This window comes from Elephas maximus, chromosome 5, assembly GCF_024166365.1.
Source record: "Elephas maximus indicus isolate mEleMax1 chromosome 5, mEleMax1 primary haplotype, whole genome shotgun sequence".
Lineage (NCBI taxonomy): Eukaryota > Metazoa > Chordata > Mammalia > Proboscidea > Elephantidae > Elephas > Elephas maximus.
In genome coordinates, this window is record NC_064823.1 from 137,328,722 (window position 1) to 137,350,506 (window position 21,785).

At 43.2% G+C, this 21,785-nt stretch overlaps 1 protein-coding gene across 2 annotated transcripts in view; it reads left to right on the forward strand.

Annotated features, from left to right (window-relative positions):
• Positions 1–21,785, forward strand: part of SEL1L3 (SEL1L family member 3) — a 234,388-nt gene that overhangs the window by 185,226 nt on the left and 27,377 nt on the right. For both annotated transcript variants that reach the window (XM_049886395.1, XM_049886394.1), the window contains exons 13-17: positions 1,708–1,848; positions 8,796–8,858; positions 12,992–13,168; positions 15,605–15,732; positions 18,646–18,729. In XM_049886395.1, coding sequence (XP_049742352.1) covers positions 1,708–1,848; positions 8,796–8,858; positions 12,992–13,168; positions 15,605–15,732; positions 18,646–18,729 — 593 coding nt within the window. The remainder of the gene's footprint in view (positions 1–1,707; positions 1,849–8,795; positions 8,859–12,991; positions 13,169–15,604; positions 15,733–18,645; positions 18,730–21,785) is intronic.

A 21,785-nucleotide genomic window follows, 5' to 3' on the forward strand; every position in this document is an offset into this window, starting at 1 on the left:
CTCCTTCCCACAGGAAGGATTCAGCTTTTGTTTAGTGCTGCTGGTGAGCAGAGGACTGCAAGGAAGAGCCTTTGGGGCTGCTAAGCAGGGAGAAGATCAGAGATGAGAAAGGGAAAGAAAAGAATCAGAAGCATTGGCAAAGCAAACATTTCAGAGACTCAAGCATTCTTTTCGAATAGGTCTCCCACCCCTCTGGAGGGGTTGCCTTAGTTTTTCAGGGGATACTTGGCTGAAAGTTTTAAGTATTTAGGTGGAAGAAGGAAGAGAAGGAAATGAGGGGAAGGACAAAAAGAAGGAAAGCCAGGTTTGAACATTGTGCTTTTTTAAAGAACTATCTACATGGGATCAAATTGACAACAGCAACTTGAAAATTTAAATAGGAAGCTTTGGGGCCAGTGAGTTTATGTCAATGTGGGAGGAACGATTCGGAAAAGGAGAGTGAGAATGGTTGCACAACTTCTAGAATGTAATCAATGCCATTGAATTGTACATGTGGAAATTGTTGAATTGGTGTATGTTTTGCTGTGCATAATTTCAACAGCAATGAAAAAAAGAAGGAAAGAATAAGGGACCCACATGGGGTCAGAATGTTAACAAACATTTCCCCGACCCCATTCTTGGACACCTGTCCCTGGCCTGCAGTCTTTCTAGCACAGGAAGGAATTCCAGTGCATAGTTCTGGAAATGCCTCTTCTAGAGACATTTCCTGGGTCCTCCAGAGCTTGCATTAACTTTCTTAACAGCGGGCATGTCTTCCTTCTTTCTTTATTCAGCAAGTCTTTGTTGAGTAGCTTCTGTGTTCTAGGCTCTTCTGGGTGAGGGCAGAGGGCAATTACAAATAGCATCTTGAATAACATCTCACAACCTCGAGTCTAATGGAGTTAGCCATGTGATGTGACAGGAGAAGATTGATAAGTGCTATAAAGCCTTACGGTGTACAGAGAGAGTGCCATGGTCTTCACTGGGCCAAGACAGCAGGGAATATCTCAAAAATGAAGAGGAATTTGAGGAGAGAGTTGTGATTGTTGACCAAGTGCCACCCAGCTCCGGTACGGGGTGAAGCAGATACACACACACACACCGTTTCTGCCTTGTGTTAAAGATTTATATTCGTACAAGTCTTCCTTCAGGACTTTAACCCCCGCTTGGAAGATGTCTTAGTTTCTTAGTGTTGCCAAAACAAAAATACCACAAATGTAGCTTTAATGAACAAAAATTTATTTTCTCATATTTCTGGAGACTAGTAGTCCAAATCAGGGGGTCTCTGCCATGTCAGTTCCTTCTGTGGGCCTCTCTCCTCGTTTCTGGTGTCTGCCAGTAATCCTTGATGTTCTTTTGCTTGTAGATGGGTCCTCAGGTGACATCTGTCTTCCCCATGTGCGTCGGTTTCTGCATCTTCTATTTATGAGACACCACTCAGAAGTAATTAGGCTTCAGAACCATCCTACTCTGGCATGTCTTCATTGACATAACAAAAGAAAACCCTTTTTTCCAAATGGGGTCCTATTTATAGGAACAGGGATTAGGGTTTTCATATATTCTGGGGTGGGGGGCACAATTCAGTCTATACCAGAAGATGAGGGATGTCTAGCTAAATAATTGGTTCTCAATGTAAGAACATACTCCAGTGTTTTTCCTTCTGCCTTTAAAAGTCTATATTAAGCATTACAAGGAAAGTCATCATTCTGAATTGCTATTGTCTTTCAGCAAAGATTGGCCCAGATGCTGTTCTGGGGGCAGCAAGGCGTGGCCAAGAACCCTGAGGCAGCAATCGAGTGGTATGCCAAGGGCGCGCTGGAGACCGAGGATCCTGCATTAATATATGACTATGCCATTGTGTTATTCAAGGTAAGACTCACTTAATTTGTGCTGAAATTGTGTAATTCTTATCAGACTTCCTGAGCAGTTTCCTGTAGGCGTGTTGGCAAACAGGGAGCCTGTAATTGAAAAACTTAGTTTATGCTCTGTCACCTTTGATGGAAAGGGATATTTGCTAAGAAGGCAGAGTCAGATGCACTTCCCCAGCATTGTTTTCAATCATTAGTCCTATGTGTGGCACCTGGGTTCTCTCTCCTTTTGCAAGAAGCTTGCATTCTGGAAGAGACATCAGATCTATGGATTGGTGTGAGGCCACCAGCCCCCAAGGACAGTGCAAACTCGCCCCCAGGCAGAGTTCTCATTGAATCACTTCTTAAAGTGTATCCTTGGACTGGGTCCCAACAATGCCACTGATCAAAGCAAAGATCTTTGTTGGATGAATTCCTGAAACTATTGCCGAGATAATCTTTGGACTTTGAACCTTAAAACAAAACTATCCCCTGAAGTCTTCTTTGAACCAAAAAATAGCTTCTCTTGATTAGTAAAATACATCTGCTTTGAGCATTGTGCTCTTTTAAAGAATTATATATGTGAGATCGAATTGACAACGGCAGTTCGAAAGGTTGGATGGGAAGCTTAGGAGGAAGTGAGCTTATGTTACTGGTCGGGGAATAATTTGGAAAAGGATAACAAGAATGGTAGTGCAACTTGAAGAATGTAATCAATGTCACTGAATTGTACACGTAGAAATTGTTGAAATGGTGTATCTTTGGTTGTGTATATTTTCACCAAAAAAAAAAAGATCTTGGTTTTAAGCCAATGAAAGAATGAGAGAAGGGTGGCAGGAGTTTTGTCCCAGGAGACAGAGGATGGGAGTTAAAGTCCCACCTCTGCCACCATCAGCTGTGTATCCTTGAGTCATCTGATCTCTTGTGACAGTGGTAATGACCTCAGATTGAATGACATAGACGAATGGGCTTTGGGAACTGTAAAATGCTGTGCCTTATGCCAAATGTACTTCATATATATTACGTCGTTTAGAAGGAGCCCTGGTGGTGCAGTGGTTAAGTAAGCACTTGGCTGCTATCCCAAAGGTCAGCAGTTCAAATCTACCAGCCACTCCACAGGAGAAAGATAAGGCAGCCTCCTTCCATAAAGATTTATGGCCTTGAAAACCCTGTGGGGCACTTCTACTCTGCCTTATAGGGTCACTATGAGTCAGAATCAACCTGATGGCAGTGTGTGGGTGGTGGAAGTACCATAGTGAATTAGGATCCCTGTTTATATAAACGGAAACAGGCACAAAAAGGTTTTGTAACTTGCTCAAGGTTGCACAACTGGTAAGTGTCAGACCTGGGATCCAGGTAGCCCGGCTTCAGGGTCTGTGCAGTCCGTGCTCAAACACAGAGATATGAATTCACCAATCTCAGAAAAGTAAAATTCTCTTGGCTCTTCAACTCTGTGTCTGTGGTTGAAGAAAGCAGCTGCCCCCAAATAGCAAGTGTCTTCAAACATGTCTATGTGTTCAGGTAGCCGGCCCACTCCCAGGACCACAGCTGTGGCCACTCACTGGTTAAAACCACGACTTCTGCTACATTTTTAGCTTTCCAAGCCCCACTAAAGCCTTTAAACCTACTGGTTGTTCTGGTTTCCAGACTCAGAGCCCAGGCCTTCTCCTTCCAGTTTTCAAATCAACATAGAAATTGTTTGAATCTTAGCCATATGCCAATGCACTAATGTGTTGATTCCACAAACAATCTTTGAAGGATGCCAAACTCTGTGCTAGATGGAGGGATAGATAGATGCAAGAGACATGTTCCCTGGCCCCTGGGGGCTCATTCACTGATGGGGAAGGCAGAGGATAGAAACAGGCACAGAGGAGAGGTACCTAATCGCGGGATTGGGGCTGCTCACTGTCCAAAATGCAGAGAAGACAAATGAGATATTATTTTTGCCCACTGGGAGCTCTCAGTCTAGAGGGAAAGACAAATACATAAATGAATTTGATGTAATGTTTCCTGGACAGAGCACTCATGGCACAGTGGTTAAATGCTCACCCACCAAACAAAAGGTCGGCAGTTTGAACCTACCAGCTGCTCCACAATAGAAAGACATGGCAGTCTGCTTCCATAAAGATTACAGCCTTGGAAACCCAAGGGGGCAGTTCTACTCTGTCCTATAGGGTTGCTATGAGTCAGAATTGACTCAATGGCAGTGGGTATGGGAATGTTTCCATATAGTGTAATGGTTAAGTACTCAGCTGCTAACCAGAAGGTTGGTGGTTTGAATCTACCCAGAGGCTCTATAGGAAAAAGACCTGGCAATCTGCTCCCGCAAAGATTATAGTCTAGAAAACCCTATGGAGCAGTTCTACTTTGTCACATGGGGGTTGCTATAAGTCGAAAATCAACTCAAGGAACCTAACAACAACAACAACAGTATTTCCTCAGGGTCTGATTTCCCCAACCTTTAAGCTTTTTTTGGTTTTTCTGCATTCCAAGTTATTCCTGGGTGGGATGAGAGATGCCTTTTATCAGCATCTCAGGTCGGATTTTTGCCTTTGGCCAGGAGGTCTCTTCAAGTGAAAGAACCCTTTGCAAAAGAACCCCACGCAGGAGAGAGAATGAAGAAAACTGAAGACACAGAGGGGAAAGATTATTCCAAAGCACTAAGGGACCACAACTACCACAACCTACACCAGACTGAGTCCAGCACAACTAGATGGTGCCCAGCTACCATCACTGACTACTCTGACAGGGCTTACAATAGAGGGTTCCAGACAGAGGTGGAGAAAAATGTAGAACAAAATTCTAACTCACAAAAAAAGACCCGACTTACTGGTCTGACAGAGACTGGAGAAATCTCGAGAGCATGGCCCCTGGACACCGTTTTAGCTCAGTAATGATGTCCCTCCTGAGATTCACCCTTCAGCCAAAGATTAGACAGGCCCATGAAACAAAATGAGACTAAATGGGCATACCAGCTCAGGGCAAGGACAAGAAGGCAGAAGGGACAGGAAAGCTGATAACGGGGAACCCAAGGTTGAGAAGGGGAGAGTGTGGATATGTCGTGGGGTTAACAACCAATGTCACAAAACAATGTGTATTAATTGTTTAATGAGAAACTAATTTGCTCTGTAAACCTCTATCTAAAGTACAATAATAATAATAATAAAGAACCCCATACAGGAATGGGGCTTAGCAGTATCATGCCTGTGTGCATGTGTGGGTAGTAAGCTTATTGTATTCAACATGGCATCTCGGGGGTCATGGTCTTGGTTTGTCAGTTGAGTTCCATAAGAGTAAAGATTTTACTTGCACTGTGGCAACTGTCCTCCATTAATACATTCAGCGGATTGTTACTGAGTACTTACTATGTATGAAGGAGCCATGGTGGTGCAGTGATTAAGCGCTCAGCTGCTAACCAAAAGGTCAACAGTTCGAGCTCGCCAGCTGCTCCTCCAGACAAAGAGGTGGCAGTCTGCCTCCGTAAAGATTACAGCCTTGGAAACCCTGTGGAGGAGTCCTGTGGAATCGCTGAGTTGAAGCTGACTCAACAGCAATAAAAAAAAAAAAAAATTTTTTTTCCAACAGGAATAGGCTTGGTTATTTCGGTTTTACTATGTATGAGGACTTTCTATTCAACTCACTTAACTGCTTCCAGCACTGCTACGAATTGTGTATAGTGCGTAGCCTTTGTACAAGAAGGTACCCCACTTCTGGTTAAAGTGCAAGTATGCTGGAGAAATCCCTGGCCTTGAAATCAGAATATCTGGGTTCTAGTTGCAGCTCTTATACAAAGACCAAAGACTACACAGACTTCAGTATGGATTACACCCTCAACATAAAGAAAAGAAAAATCCTTACAGCCGGACCAATAAACAACATCATGATAAACAGAAAATATTGAAGTTGTCAAGGGTTTCATTTTACTTGGATCCACAATCAATGCCCGTGGAAACGGCAGTTAAGAAATCAAACGACGTATTGCATTGGGCATATCTACTGCAAACGACCTCTTTAAAGTGTTAAAAAGCAAAGATGTCAACCTGAGGACTAAGGTCTGCCTGACTCAAGCCATGGTGTTTTCAATTGCCTCATATGCGTGCGAAAGCTGGACAATAAATAAGGAAGACCGAAGAATTATGGTGTTGGCAAAGAATATTGAACATACCCTGGACTGCCAGAAGAAGTTCAGCCAAAATGCTCCTTAGAAGCAAGGATGATAAGACTTCATCTCACATACTTTGGAGGAACCAGTCCCTGGAGAAGGACATTATGCTTGGTAAACTACAGGGTCAACCAAAAAAAAGGAAGACCCTCAATAAGATGGGTTGACACAGTGGCTCCAACAATGGTCTCAGACATAGCAATGATTGTGAGGATGACACCGGGCTGTGTTCTGTTGTACATAGGGTTGCAACTTGATGGCACCTAACGACAACAGTTGCAGCTCTGGGGGAAGTGGTGGTTCAGTGATAGAATTCTCATCTGCCATGCAGGAGACCCGGGGTCAATTCCTGGCCAATATACCTCATGCACAGCAACTACCCATCTATACTGGAGGCTTGTATGTTACTACGATGCTGAGTAGATTTCAGCAGAGCTTCCAGACTAAGACGGACGTGGAAAAAAAGGCCTGGAGATCTACTTTGGAAAATCAGCCAATGAAAACCTCAAAGATCACGATGGCCCGATGGGGTCGCCATGAGTTGGGGCCGACTCGACAGCTGCTAACAACAACAGTTGCAGCTCTAACTGGGAGGCTTTGGACAAGTCAACCTCTCTGGGCCCCAGTTCTATTCCTTTAAAACAAAGTAGTTGGAGAAGATAAACTCTGAGTTCAGCCAGGCTCTAATATTCTGTGATTTGGTCTTCCGATGCTTTTCCAGAACTCCAAACAGTTGTCTCAATGGCCCATCCAGTTTTTACAAGTAGCCTTTTATGTCCTGTTCTCCTTCTTCCTTTTTAATTAAATGAAGTAATGACGCATTCTGAAAATAATTTGATCATCCACTTTGCTTCAGTTCATTGATTTTGTTAAACAGTAAGTTAATGTTTAGTAGAAACTTGGTTTATGCATTTTAACCTGTTGCTGGATTCATGATTTTATTTTGGGTCCTGAAAATAAAAAGACAAACGTATCCTATAGAAGGAGATTAAGAATCATTACACTGACTCAGCATAAAACTGAAACGTACAGGGGAAAATACAGTGTGGCGGTTATGAGCTTGGATTCTGGAGCCCACCTTAAAAAAAAACCAAAACCAAACTCATTGCGGTCAAGCTGATTCCAACTCATGGTGACCTCATGTGTTTCAAAATATAACTGCACTCCATAGGGTTTTCAATGGCTGCAATTTATGGAAGTAGATTGCCAGACCTTTCTTCTGTGGCACTGCTGGGTGGATTTGAATGGCCAACCTTTTGATTAGTAGTCTAGTGCAAACTGCTTGTACCACCCAGGGAGCCCACCTACCTGGATTCAAATCCTTCTTACCATTCTTTGTGACTCTGGGCAATTTTCGTGGCCTCTTGGTGCCTCAGATGGGAATAATAGAAGTACCTTGTATGGGGTTGCTGTAAGGATTAGATGAGATAGTGATGGAAAGGACAATGCTTGGCCCACATTAATTAACACAGGAATGTTCACTGTCTTCATTTAACGTAAAGCTGTATATTTAAATGGGGGCATTGGTGGTTCAGTGGTAGAATTCTTGCCTTCCATGAGGGCGACCCAGGTTCAAGTCCTGGCCAGTGCACCTCATGTGCAGCTACCGCAACATCAGCGGAGGCTTGATTGTTGCTATGATGCTGAAGAGGTTTTAGTGGAACTCCCAGACTAACACAGGCTAGGAAGAAAGGCCTAGCAATCTACTTCCAACATCAGTCAGTGAAAAGGCTGTGGCTCAACTGATCATGGGGGTGGCGCAGGGCCAGGCAGCATTTCGTTCTGTTATGTATGGGGTCACCATGAGTTGGGGGCCAACTCAATGGCAATAAAGGACAGCAAGTGTTTAAATAGAGTTAATAGCTGTGTACATAGCAAAGCCTTCTCACATTCTGAACACATGTGACCCTGTCAATGACTGTGTCTAAATCCAGGAGGACTCCATGGGGCACATGGAGTGTGCATGTCAATAATAGACAGCCTGAGATTGAATGCAGCAGGGGTTTTCTCTTCTGGCTTCCCTTGCCAGGCATCTTCACTGCCAGGCATCTTCACTGCCAGGCATCTTCACCGTCAGGCAAGGGAAGCCCCACCCTCAGACTCACCATTTCTCCACGTGGGCCTCCACGCTGATTTGTGTAACTACACAGAGTTCCTCTCTTATAACGAGCACCCCAACGCCCATTTCTCTCCTTGTTGGACAAACCACTTCTGCTGGCAAAACTTGATTTTGCTGGAAGAACTTTGTTAGTTTCTGTCAGTCTCTGTGACAGTCGATTCTGAGAGGTCCTGTCCCCTTCAAGGCTGGGTTTTAAGCTGGCTCTGAAGCTATGGTGTTCTTCCCTGTGGACTCAGCCAGAATGAGCAAGGCTGCAAGTCACAGCCTAATAACTCTTGACTCTCCAATGCAGATAAAGTGATTCATCTGCCTGGAAAATTAGATAATCCCCTGAGGAATACATTCAGGGTGGCCAAACTCATTAAACCTTCTCCACGGCTCCTCCCAACAGCACCTTTGGACTGACAAGGCTGCGATTTACTCTATGAGGAATGGGGAATTTTATCTCTCTGCGAAGCAGGGATTTTTGAGGTTCGTGGCCTCTGCTCCACAATCCTAAGCAAAATACAGATGATGGTGCTGATAATGGACCGTCATTGCATATGGAATTCTTTGAGATTAGGTTTTTTGTTTGGAAGGTTTGGGTTTTACTTGTTCGTATTTCACATTGGACACTGATGTTTCTGTGATGCTTTTGAGTGCACTCTGTTTATTTTCTTCATCATTGTTGCTGTTTGTCATTGTTTAGGGTCAAGGAGTGAAAAAGAACAGACGGCTCGCTTTAGAGCTGATGAAGAAGGCAGCTTCCAAGGTAACACTCTTGCGTCTTGTAGCAGGGAAACATTTCCACCACACACACCCACACTCTCACAAGTTTAAAAGGAAATGTGGTGGGGAGGGGTCATGGCAGTGCAGTGATTAGCAAATTTTTGAGTTACAGCACATCCAGAAACCCTCCACAATGGAAACAGCAAATTTCAAAAGCTGAATTCACCTTACAGTAAATAGAATTTGTGCCCATTTTGTTTGAAGGCTAAAATTATAATCACAGGCTGCCCTGATAACAGGCAGTGGGGCTCCTTGAAATTGAATGGGCTTAAATGCTATTGAATCAGGAAAACCAAAAGCCTGATCCTTTGAAGGTTAACCCTATCATGTCCAAATACCTTTCCCTTCTTGGGTTTCAATAATGGAACTGTTTGTCAAGTTTATTGCAGGGTTTATGAGCTATTTGTTTTTCTCACTGTTTACTCTTCAATGGTTTCTGCGTGCCAGCTAATTTAAATGCAAACACCTTGCATGCAAACACCACACCCACCCAGTGCATACACACCCACATTTGCACACTCACATGCACATGCTTACAGATTTGCAAATAAATAGATTTGTAGAAACCACTATAATTCTACAACCTTGACAGGCAGTTGTCAGTTGCTGTTAAATGAATTGTGACTCGTGGCAACCCCATGAGTGCAGAATAAAACTGCTTCATAGGGTTTTCAAGGCTGTGACCTTTCAGAGGCAGATTGCCAAGCCTGTCTTCCAAGATGCCTCTGGGTGGGTTATGGGTTCAAAATGCCAACCTTTCAGCTAGTAGTCGAGTGCCTAACTGTTTGCACCATCCAGGGACTCCATACAACCTTGAAAGTGTTCTTTATATCCCTCCTGGCTTTTGGATATGCTTCTATCCACAAGGCTGACAGTATTTGTCCAATCAATGACGACTTAAAATAATCATGCTGAGTTTTCTTTCTCATTCCCTTTTGTTACGGAGCTCAGAGCTCAGACTGTCATCTTTCTGTACAGCAGGGAGTTGGAGCATGGAGTAAGAAAGCCAAGAGACTTTTCCTCTTTCTGTGTGGTGTCAGGAGCCGTGGCGGTGCAATGGTTAAGAGCTCGAACCACAAAAGGTTGGCAGTTTGAATCCACCAGGCACTCCTTGGAAACCCTATGGGGAGGTTCTGCTCTGTCCTATAGGGTCGCTATAAGGTCTCTATGAGTTGGAACTGACTCAACAGCAACAAGTTTGGTTTTTGGTTTGGTGTGGTATCAAGAGGGCACTTGACCCAGGGGAAGGGAACGTGCTGATATGCGCTCTCAGCTCCTGAACCCAAAGAATTATAAGGCAGGAGTAGAAAAGCAGCTTAATGGTGTCATTGAGGGCCTTAATTCCAGCTGTTGTTGTTACGTGCCTTTAAGTTGATTTCAACTTGTAGCAACCCCCACGTAACCTTTCAGTTAGCAGAGGAGCAATTAACCGTCATCGTGCCAGTAGGGCCCCAGAGCCGCCTAAAATGGGTGTTTTCTGATACGTATCTCTTTAGCCATCCTAGTGGTAAATTGGAGCCCTCGTGTCACAGTGGGTTAAAGAGCTGGGCTATTAACTGAAGGGTCGGTGGTTCGAATCCACCATCTGCTCCTTGGAAACCCTATGGGGCAGTTCTGCCCTGTCCTGTAGGGTTACTATGAGTTGGAATCGACTTGATAGCTATGGGTTTAGCGGTAAATTGATGTCTCTACACTTTATTTTGACTGAATTTTTAGCACAACTTAGATGGGTACCAGGGAAATGCAGTTCTATGGCCTGGAGCCGTCATATCCTTCATAGTGTTAACTGATTTCTCACCCATTCTCTCAGCAAGGAGTAACTAAGCCCCCACTCTTTGTCCAGCACCCCATGGTGAAGATCGCATTTACTTTTGGTTTTTGCAGTTAGTCACGTGGAGGCAGACCTGTTGACTGAGTTGGCTAAATGTCCAGAACTAGTTCTGGTGACTAAGCAATAAGACAGGGTTTCTTATGAGACCCCTGAGCTGGGACCAAAGGCGTTTCCTAAAGAGGAGTTCTTATCTGTTCTGAGTGATGACAGATACCTTCAAATAAGACTATAGCCTCTCAAAATCCATTTTTATGTGTACATCCTGTAGGGTTATTCCAAAGCTGGTTCTTGTCACTTGTCACTACCTGCTCAGTAGTGGAGTTGTCCTTCCATCCAGGAGACCTGGGTTTGATTCCTGGCCACTGCACCTCATGTGCAGCCACTACCCATCTGTCAGTGGGGACTTGTGTATTGCTGTGATGCTGAACAGGTTTCAGCAGAGCTTCTAGCCTAAGTCAGCCTAGGAAGAAAGGCCTGGCAACCTACTTCTAGAAATCAGCCAGTGAAAACCCTATGGATCACAATGGCCTGATTTGCAGTGAATCATGGGATGCTGCACAGAACCAGGCAGCATTTCGTTCTGTTGTGCATGGTGTCACCATGGGTCAGGGACTGACTCAAGGGCAACTAACAACATTACTTCATTAAAATTCATCCTGCAGTGCTTCTCAGGAGCCTACCTCACACCAGGCGCTGTACTAGGCTCAAGAAGAATGCCTCTAGATTGGATTTATGCCACTGACACTCTCTCAAGCCATTCTCTAAGATCGTACATATTTTGGGGACCTGCAGATATGAGCCCTACTCTCAGTCTTGAGGATATAGGATTTGGATTCCACTTTGTTTGGTATCAGCATGGATGTCTTTCATTCATTAATCCAATATTTATTGAATGTTACTGTGTGCCAAGCACTGAGATAGGTGTTTAGGATACACAACAAAGATCCCTGTCTTTGTGGATCTATAGTTCTAGCGGGCTTTGTTAGCTTCTTTTTTCAGGCCTTCCTTATACCCTGATTACAACAGAAAAACTCCGAGGCATAGCCTTTTAATAGTTGCTGCACACTGAAAAGGCTACAGGCTGGTACTTCAGCATCTGTTTTTGTTAAGGGACACCCAATTTTTACTTGTGAAAGGGGGAGCTAAGGAAGTTTATTTCCACACTTAGATTCTGACTAGGTCCCTGGGTGGCACAAATGGTTTCCACCATTACTACTAACTTAAAGGCTTGCAGTTCAAACCCGCCCAGCAGCACCGTAGAAGGCATGGCTAAGTGCTTCCGTGAAGATTATAGCCCAGAAAACGCTATGGAGCATTTTACTCTGTAGCACATGGGGTCACCATGAGTCGGAATCGACTAGATGGCAACAGATTTGGTTTTCAGTTTTTTTAGGCTCTGACTTACCAAGCCTCATAGATGCAAGGACACTATTTGCCCCTCCAATTCTCTTCCCCCGTCCCTCCCCCTCCACCTTGTTCATGGTCTTTTGGGCCTGGTAGGAGGTGAGAAATGAGAGCACCAGGTGCCAGTGCCCAGGCGTGCACACCGACTTGGTGGTTAGCAGGAGCCTTCACAACCAGGCTGGACGGGGCCGTACCAAAGCAAGTCGGGGAACCTGATAGAATGAACTCAGCAAGAACAAGGAGGCTCAAGGCTAGTTGTACATGGACAGGCCCTTCCCTGGTACCAGACACAAGTTTAGACCCAGTTCTGAAACCTGTCTCCACCTGACCCCCCCACCCCTGCCTCAGCCTCTGAAGTCCCAGGGATACTAAGCAGTCCCAAAGCACCTGCGCTTAGCAAGTAGGCTGTCGTGGCTGCCCCCTCTGAGGGTTGGTGGTGTTCAGGGCAGAGTAATCAACAGATGGGCAGGCGGGTCACCTAGAAACCATCCTGGCCAGGGCAGGCTTCAGGCCTCCTGTCACAGTCAGGCACTCATGAATTTCAAGGGCACTGTTGATACCGCAGGCAATGAGGGGCCTTTTGGAGACAAGGGCATTGCATAAGAGCCTGTAGGACTGAGAGATGATTTGAGGGTCAGCATCACTGTTGAGCTGGGACTGAAATCCCAGCAGCAGCCGGATGAAATCCACCTGGGAAGACTCTGAGGCAGTCTCCTGTTTTCTAGCACTTAGCTTTTCTTTAATGCCATCTGCCCTGACAAAGAGAAAAGGAAGGTTTTGCTTAGGCACAGGCAGAATGTTTTTGCAACAGTTGCTTCCAGTGTGTCTTTAGATTTCCTTTCATAAGAATAATAACTTTTTCTTGTTTTTCTGAAATTCAGGGTTTGCATCAGGCAGTCAATGGCCTGGGATGGTATTACCACAAATTCAAGAAAAATTATGCGAAAGCAGCAAAATACTGGTTAAAAGCAGAAGAAATGGGGAACCCAGATGCATCATACAATCTTGGAGTCCTGTATTTAGATGGCATTTTCCCAGGCGTCACTGGAAGGAATCAAGTGAGTAGGACTTCAGACCAGTTCTGCAGCTTCTAGTCAATCTCTTGACCATCGTGCATGGTGGAAGGTGTACTGTGTGCCCAATCTAGACTAGGCACCGTGGGAGGTACAGACACAATCCAAGACACAGACCCAGTCTCCGAGGAACTCAAAGGTCCAGTTAGGAAGACAAGTCAGTGAAGAGCAAAGGACTGCATTTAATCAAGTACCACATGTGTGATAAATGGCATGACCCAAACAGAGCTCTGAAAAGGGGAAAGGGTGAAGGCCAAAGAGTCAGAAAGGCTTCTTGGAGGAGGAATGCTTGAACTGAGGGGAGCAGGGGGAATGACAAGGGGAGAATGAGCCTTGTCTGTTTGAGCAAGAGATGGTACAGACACTGATCTTACAAGAAGCAAAGAGCTGGATCCAGATAGGGTTGCCTGGCCTGCGACCAGATTTAATAGTAATGAAAGCAACAAGGACAAGATGTAGTATTTATAGAGCATTTCCTTTGTGCCAGACACTGTACAAAGCACTTTACATGCACAGTCTTGTTTAGTCCCAACCATGCTCTGTGATATCTACTATTATTATGTCCATCTTACAGGATAAGCAACCAAGGCTATGAGCAGTTATTTACTCGGTCATACTTTTTTTTTTTTAGTGGAGCCAAGATCTGAACCTAGGTGTGAAATGGAAGTCCTTGTTATTGATAATAATATTGATGATGGTAATCATAATCCGAGCATTATTACATTCAACAAAACTTATTGAATTTATTGAAGCCATTCTGTGCCAGGCACTGTTCTAGACACTGGGGATACAGTAGCAGACAAATTAAACAGTTACCACTGTTATGAAGCTTACATTCTAGTGGGGGGAGAAAGACAGTCAACAAATGCATATATGATATAAGGTGATAAGTGTTATGGGACAAACTAAAACAGGGTAAAGGGTGGAGGTTGGGGGATGCTATCTTATAAAGGACATTAGAGAAGGCCACTCTTATATAGTGACATTGTACAGGCTCCTAAAGGAAGTATGGGAGCAAGCCTTGCAGATGTGTGGCAGAAGAACGTTCCAGAGGGAAGGAACAGTCAGAGCAAAGCCTTCTCCCCCATGAGACAGAAACAGGCTTGACTTGTTTGAGGGACAGTAAAATAGGGGGCCAGAATGTCAGGAGAGGAGAGCAGGAGTGAGGGGGAGGGGCAGGAAGACGCTGTCAGAGGTAGTGGAACCAGTCATGCGAGAACTTTGCTTTCTCCTTAAGGGAGATAGGAAGCCACTGGACAGTTTTGAACAGGGAAATGACATGCTATGTTTAAAAAACGCTCCCACTAGATTCTCGTGGAGACTACGATTGAATGGAGACAAGGGTGGGAGCTGGGGGTTAATACTTTGAATCCAAGTGAGAAAGGATGGTGGATGGGGCCAGGGAGACATCAGTGGAGGGGCTGAGAGGTGATTGGCCGACTGGCTGATGGATTGCTTATGTGAAAGCAGTCAGGGATGCCTCCAGGGTGTCTGGCATTTATTGAGATGGAAAGAATGTAGGTGGCATTTATTGAGATGGCAGGACTGTGGCAGCATTAGGTTAGGGGCAGGGGGATTGGAAGATTATCCTTTGTGAAGCAGTGTGCTAAACCTCGAGAATATATTGTCTCATTTAATCCTTGCAACCACCTCTCACGCTAGGTATAATCAGAAACCACGTTTTTCAATTGGAGAAATAACATGCCGAAGGTTACACAGCTAGTAAGGAGTAGAGTTAGGATTTGAACCTAAGCCTGTCTCATCCAAGCCCACGCTTTTAAAAACGACAGTTAACTGCTTCAGAAAAATAATAGTAATTGGTGGAAAGTATGCCGGTCTAAGTGTTTGTTTTATTTTTCCCTCTCCCTCTCTGTGATTATGAGGTTGTGTATTTTTATGCATTGCAAATGTCTGGTAACCCTCCCACACATCTGCAAGCATGGATTTTTTATTGTCATATTCTAATTCTCACCTTCCTACTGGAAGTGTAATTTTTGTACATGAGTTTGAAGAGAGGTATTAAGCAAAGTTAGGAAAGCAAATGCCTGAATTTTCACCTGATGTGAAATCTATCATCTGATAAGAGTTTTCTGTCTAGCTGGTCAGGGTTATGCGAGGATCAGCGAGATAGCACCAAGATTTAGTACTTATGTGTGTTGTCTTATTTGTTGGGTAAACTTAATCAACAGAACAGCTGAGGCAAGGTCATTACTTCCGAGAGGCTGTCTTCTGCAAAAGAGTGTTTTTTTTTTTTTTTTTCCTGGAACTCTTGTTTGAATTGGTTTTTTTAAAGGTATCAGAAGTCAGAAGCCTGTGGTATTGCTATCTGAAAGTACCTCACCATCCTGGCTCCCATGAAACCAGCCTGGGCAGGAGGACTCCTCTCTAATGCGAGTGGTGTTTATTAATCTCTCTTTACAGACTCTGGCTGGTGAATATTTCCATAAGGCTGCGCAAGGCGGACACATCGAAGGGACCTTGTGGTGTTCTCTCTACTATATCACGGGCAACCTGGAGACGTTCCCTAGAGATCCTGAGAAAGCTGTTGTGTAAGAATCTGTCAAATATTAGCTATGAAGGAGAAGTGGTGTACTATATTAACTATGCCTGAGAAAACGGAATTCCTCTTTCTTTTTTTTTGTCTATTAAAAAAAAATAGGTTTTATTTTTATCAGAGCATGCACATAGTTTAAAGAGCCAAATAATTTGGTAAGGCTAATCAAGGAAAACAGGAAATCTCTGTTCAACAACTATCCCTCCCCCGCCACCAAAGGGAAAAAAACTCATTGCCATTGAGTAGAACTGCCCCACAGGGTTTCCAAGGAGCGGCTGATGGATTTGAATTCCCAACCTTTTGGTTAGCAGCCAGACGGTTAACCACTGCACCACCAGGGCTCCTACCAGCTACCTGTTCCCCTTCTATTTCCTACTCTCTTCAGTAAATCACTTTCAGTCTTTTAATTATGTCTTTTTTATTTACTTTTGTCTCTAAATATTATTCGACTATTTCTTGGTATTTTCGTCATGCCAGAAACTCTTTACTGTCGAGTCGATTCTGACTCATGGCAACATTACGTGTTACATAGTAGAACTGAGTTCCATAGGTTTTTCTTGGTTGTATGTAGTCTTTATGAAAGGAGGCTTGGTGGTACAGTGGTTAAACACTCAGCTACTAACCAAAAGGTTGGCAGTTTGAACCCATCCATCAGCTCCACAGGAGAAAAGACCTGGCGATCTGATCCCATAAAGAGTATAGCGTAGAAAACTCTATGAGGCAGTTCTGCTTTGTCACATGGGGTTGCTATGAGTCAAACATCGACTCAGCAGCATCTAACAACAACAATCTTTACGACAGCAGATCTCCAGACCTTTCTTCCGGGGCCCTACTGGGTGGGTTCAAACCGCCACCTCTTCAGTTGGTAATGGAGCTCAAACCTCACCACACAGCGGGCATACTTTAAGGATGTCCCACTGTGGAAGACATATAGTTCTCTTTAGCTTTGCCACCTCTACCATCACACATATTCATACTTCCCATATGTCTCTCATCTTCCCAATAAGCATATCATACTTTTGGTTAGATTGGTATCAAAGTTCACATTATTTCAACCATGTAAATGCTATTCCCACGTGAGCCTTGTAGTATGCTATGGCTACTTTTTCTTTCTTGTGCAACTTTTTGTTCTCTGTGGAATGGTAATTATTTTTATTTATTTGATTAGCTGTGTACTTAACCTTTTCTATATACTTGCTGTCCAAATTCTCCTCCAGTTGTCTAAATCCCCTCTCAATATGTTCAGACCCATCAGGTATTAATCTTTTTGGAGGCATTGCTCCTGGAGTTTCAGGGCATAGCTTTTGTGCTGGGATTAACTTCATCATCATTGTCAGGGTTCTTTTCCCCTCATCTCTGTCTTGAGCTGGTTTTCCTCTTTGCTCGACCATTTCCTCCTCTTTCTGGATTTACTCGTACATTTTGGGGGAGAACATTGTCCAGTAGCTTCCTGAAGAGTGGTGAACAGGAGACACGTTTTCAAGGCCCTGCATTTCTGAATATGTCTTACAGGAATCGGCAAACTGTGACCCATGGACCAAATATGACCGTTGCTTGTTTTGTATGCCCTCAGGAACTAGGAATGGTTTTTACATTTTTAACCAAAAACCAAACCAGTTGCCATTGAGTCGATTCTGATTCATGACGAATCCATGTGCGACAGAGTAGAACTATGTGCCGTTGGGTTTTCCATGGTTGGTTTTTCAGAAGTAGATCATCAGGCCTTTCTTCCCAAGTGCCTGTGGGTGGATTTGAACCTCCAACCTTTTGGTTAGCAGCTGAGCACAGCAGCCATTTGCACCACCCAAGGACTTTACAGTTTTAAAATGTTGTAGAACAAACAAGCAAACAAACATACAGGAGTAATATGTAACAGAGACCATACGTGGCCCGCAAAGCTGAAAATATTTACTATCTTGCCCATTACAGAAAAAATGTTTGCAGACTGATGCTTTAGATCACCTTTACACCTATAGTCTGCCTCTCCAAAAAGTTGTTTTTCGTAAGACATTTGTTTGCAAACCCATCCTGACCTGAACTCAGTGACAAAACTTGACTCGAACTGACTTATGGCTTTTTATCATTGAATAGAATAGAATAATGTGAATATTAATATTTTTCTTGGATATTCTTGTTATTCTTTGTTAATTAATTTCTAGTTTAATTCCACTGTGATCAGAGAACATATTCTGAATGACTTCAGTCCTTTGAAATTTGTTGAGGTGTGTTAAAATCTCCCACTATGAGGGACAATGCTAGTCTTTTATTTGGGGGTATTTAGTCTGTTTGCATTTAATGTAGTTATGAAAATATTTGATTTTAAAAGTACCATTTTACTGTTTATTTTCCATTTGTCCTATCTGTTCTTTGTTCCTTTTTTCTCCTCCTTGCTCTTCTTTTGTATTAATCAGGTATTTTTTAAAAATCATTCTATTTCTTCCTTCTATTAGCTCATTATGTATACATTGTTACAGTATTTTAGTGGTTATAAAGATTATAGAAGACTAGTTCATTATTAGCAAACACCTCTAGAGTAAATTAGGGGACAGAAACAAAATACATGAAACTTTATAATAAACCAGTAAACATGTTTTAATGTAGAGAGTATTAGAATTCATGGAAAAAATATATTTTTTCATTTGGGTGGGTGTTTTTCAGTATGTGACTTACATACTCTTTGTTTCCGTAAATAACAACTTCTAAGCATTCACAAGAAAGGACACTGAATGTAGAGCTCTCAAAATGCATCTTGCTTTATCTTCTTAACATTGAGTTCTAGTTTGTTGCTCTGTAAAAATTCTAACAAGCAAAATATTCCCCAAGTGGGATTTATTGTGATCGCATGAAGAAAAAGGCGATTATTTAATTTGCCACAGTTTGCATATTTTCTTTCCTCTTTCTTTTTCAGATGGGCAAAGCATGTAGCTGAGAAAAATGGCTACCTGGGCCATGTCATTCGCAAAGGCCTCAACGCCTACCTGGAAGGCTCATGGTAAGCTTGGGACCCACATCAGAGCAAACTTTCTCAGCCCTTATCTTTCTGTCAGTATAGTCTTATGAGATGGAGTCTTAAAATGCAACCAGAAAAGCAATTTGCAGGGAAATCACGCCTTCCTAGTAATGATATTCAGAGTATCAGGAACTGATTTGCTGTTGATTGGCAAACATAACATTTCCATGTTTAATTATACACAAGAATTAGTTCTCTGGCAGACTGGGGAGGGAAGCATCCACATTGATCAAGTTGAGAGACACACGCACAAATACGATGATTTCTCTTCCCTGCAAGCTTGTCCCTCTTGGTTTTGGAGGCTGGAGACAGCAAAGGAGACCTCAGCTGAGACCTTCTGCCAGGCCACAGAAAGTCCAGAGTTTTCACCTTTTTTACAGGAAGAAGAGAGACCAACACGTTTAGGGATTAGGCTACATCCTTCCATAGATATTTTACTGCATCTTCCGTGTCCACAAGCCTGGGATTGCTGGAGCTTACTTACTAGACCTTCAGCGTTGCAGCCAGACTCCCCTTCTTTCCAGTCTTCTTCTGATAGAGTTAGTAAATCTCATCCTATAGTACATGGATGGGACAGAACATGAGGACTTACAAATACCCCTGTTTGTTATCTCTTGCTGATTTTACCAGTAAGGAAACATCTCTTCAGGCTTTACTTGACTTCTTTTTTTTTTTTTTTTTCTTCTTCTGCCAGTCCTTGCACTCCATCTTAGTTTTCTCTTGGGCAACATTTTCTTGGCTGGTTGATTGCCTAAATGATTTGGGTAGTTCAGTAATAACTAAGAAAGATACGCAAATCAGCACATATCCCATTGGTCCACTGCCTCAAAGACATTAGACCAGACCTAGCATCAATCACACTCTGATATGAACCTTAATTAAAAATTAAAATATAAGTCAAAAGGATACCATTTTCTCCTTTGGTCCACTGGTACACAGGCAACCAAAAGCATAGTAATGAGCAAGAATCTTAATCAGAGAATGCAAGGGAAATGATCTAAGTGAAAAAGCACAATAGAGAAATGTTTATTACTTTAACATAATCTTGTTTTAACTTTTTTTCATGAATAGCCATGGTTGTGCCATTCCTTTTATTTTTAGGTAAATTTTTTTTTATTGTGATAAATATGTATGTATCAAAACATTTGCCATTTCAACAAGAAATATTTATTGTTATTATCATTCTGTGAACATGTATTATCAGTGGCCACACTTTGCACAACAGGAAAGGAAATTTGGTTAAAGTACTGTTTTCCCACTGATACACCCTACGACTTTTCTCGTGTTTTGAGCATCAACTCACAAAACACCCAAATTTGATTTTAAATTATTCTGTTTCTCACCCTCCAAGTCTACTACCCTCTGCCCCCTACAAGCTTCTTAGAGTAAATTAAGCAATCATTTAGCAAGGGGTTTATATGTAGGAGTTTCCCAAAGGGAGAGCATGTCTGTAAATATCCCCCACCAAGATAGCTGACACTGTTTTTCCCGTAAAGAGAGTGTCTTTGTTAATACTTCGCCTGCCCTGCTCTCCTTATTATACGCAGCCACAACGTGGAATTTTTTGAGGCTGGGCTAATGGCAGTGGGCGAAGACTAAAGTGCTTTCTACATTGAGTTTTAATTTTGTTCAGTACTGAATACTTGTACACATCACTTGTGCGCTTGAATACTGAGGACATGTAAATGCAGAGTACCTTGACATAAAGCTGTAGGGGATGCTACAAGTAGGGCTCACCCTCTCTTCAGGGACTTTGCTGCCTCATCTCTTCCTTCATGCTGAACTACCTGGAGTTTCTCATTTGTCTGGCCTTTGGGCCTTTGCTGTTCCCTCTGCCTAGAACCTGTTGCTGTTGAGTCAGTTCCAACTCATAGCAACCCTACAGGACAGAGTATGGTTTCCAAGGAGCAGCTGGTGGATTTGAACTGCCGGCCTTTTTGTTAGCAGCCGAGGTCTTAGCCATTGTGCTACCAGGGCTCCTAGAAGAGCTGCCTAATTCCTGCCCACTAATTCCTTACTCCGTTTAGTTCTTCCATGCAATCGCTCTTTATTTGTTGATTGCCCAGTGACTTGTATCCCAGTGCCCAGTACATGGTGGCACCTAGTGAGCACTCAGAAACCACAGAATGAATGAACTAAGGCAAATAGACCAAATGACCATAACTCAAGGGCCATGAACAGTATGTAAAGAACATTGGGGATTCTGAGGAGGAAAGGTGCTATCGGGTTTGGGGCTTAGGGCAACCTTCATGATGAGGTAGCAGATGATACAGCCTTGAAGAATTCTATAATTCCTACTTAGCCAAGCAGGTAACAGCTTTTCCATGGAAGGAACTTGCAGAAACAAAAGCAAAGGGGAAAATTGTAGGTAAGTCCAGGAAACAAGTAGAGTGATACGCAGCAAGACCGAAGAGGTGCTACTTTGTGGAGCATGTGAACGCAGGCTACACACTTTTTAGTTAATTTGAGAAGCAGTGAGCAGCCGTTGACAGTTTTGGAGAGGGTGGTGACATGACAGAATTGGGTTTTGAGATATTTAATCAAACAGCAGAGCCCTGGTGGCGCAGTGGTTAAGAGCTTAGCTGCTAACCAAAAGGTCAGCTATTCAGATCCACTAGCTGCTCCTTGGAAACCCCATGGGGCAGTTCTACTCTGTTCTATAGGGTCATCATAGGGTCGCTCTGAATTGAAATCAACTTGGCAGCAACGGGATTGGTTTTGGGTTAACCAAATAGTGTGTGTGATGACGTAGAGAAGGGAGAGACTGAAAGGGGGAGGTAGTTTAGAATCAAGGTAAAATGCCTGAGGATTTGAACAGGGAATGTGACATGAGCCAGTTGTTTTTCTCTTACCATATAATAGTTGATACATATGAAAGCATATATGATGTATATGGAAGTTCTAATGAGTAACAATAAAATGAACATTTAAGCCTAAGAAAGTGCACATTGCCAGTCCTGTTGAATCTCCCTGCATTTCCCTCCTAGACTACATCCCGCCACCGTCCCCAGTACCTGGAAGTAACGGCTATCCTGAGT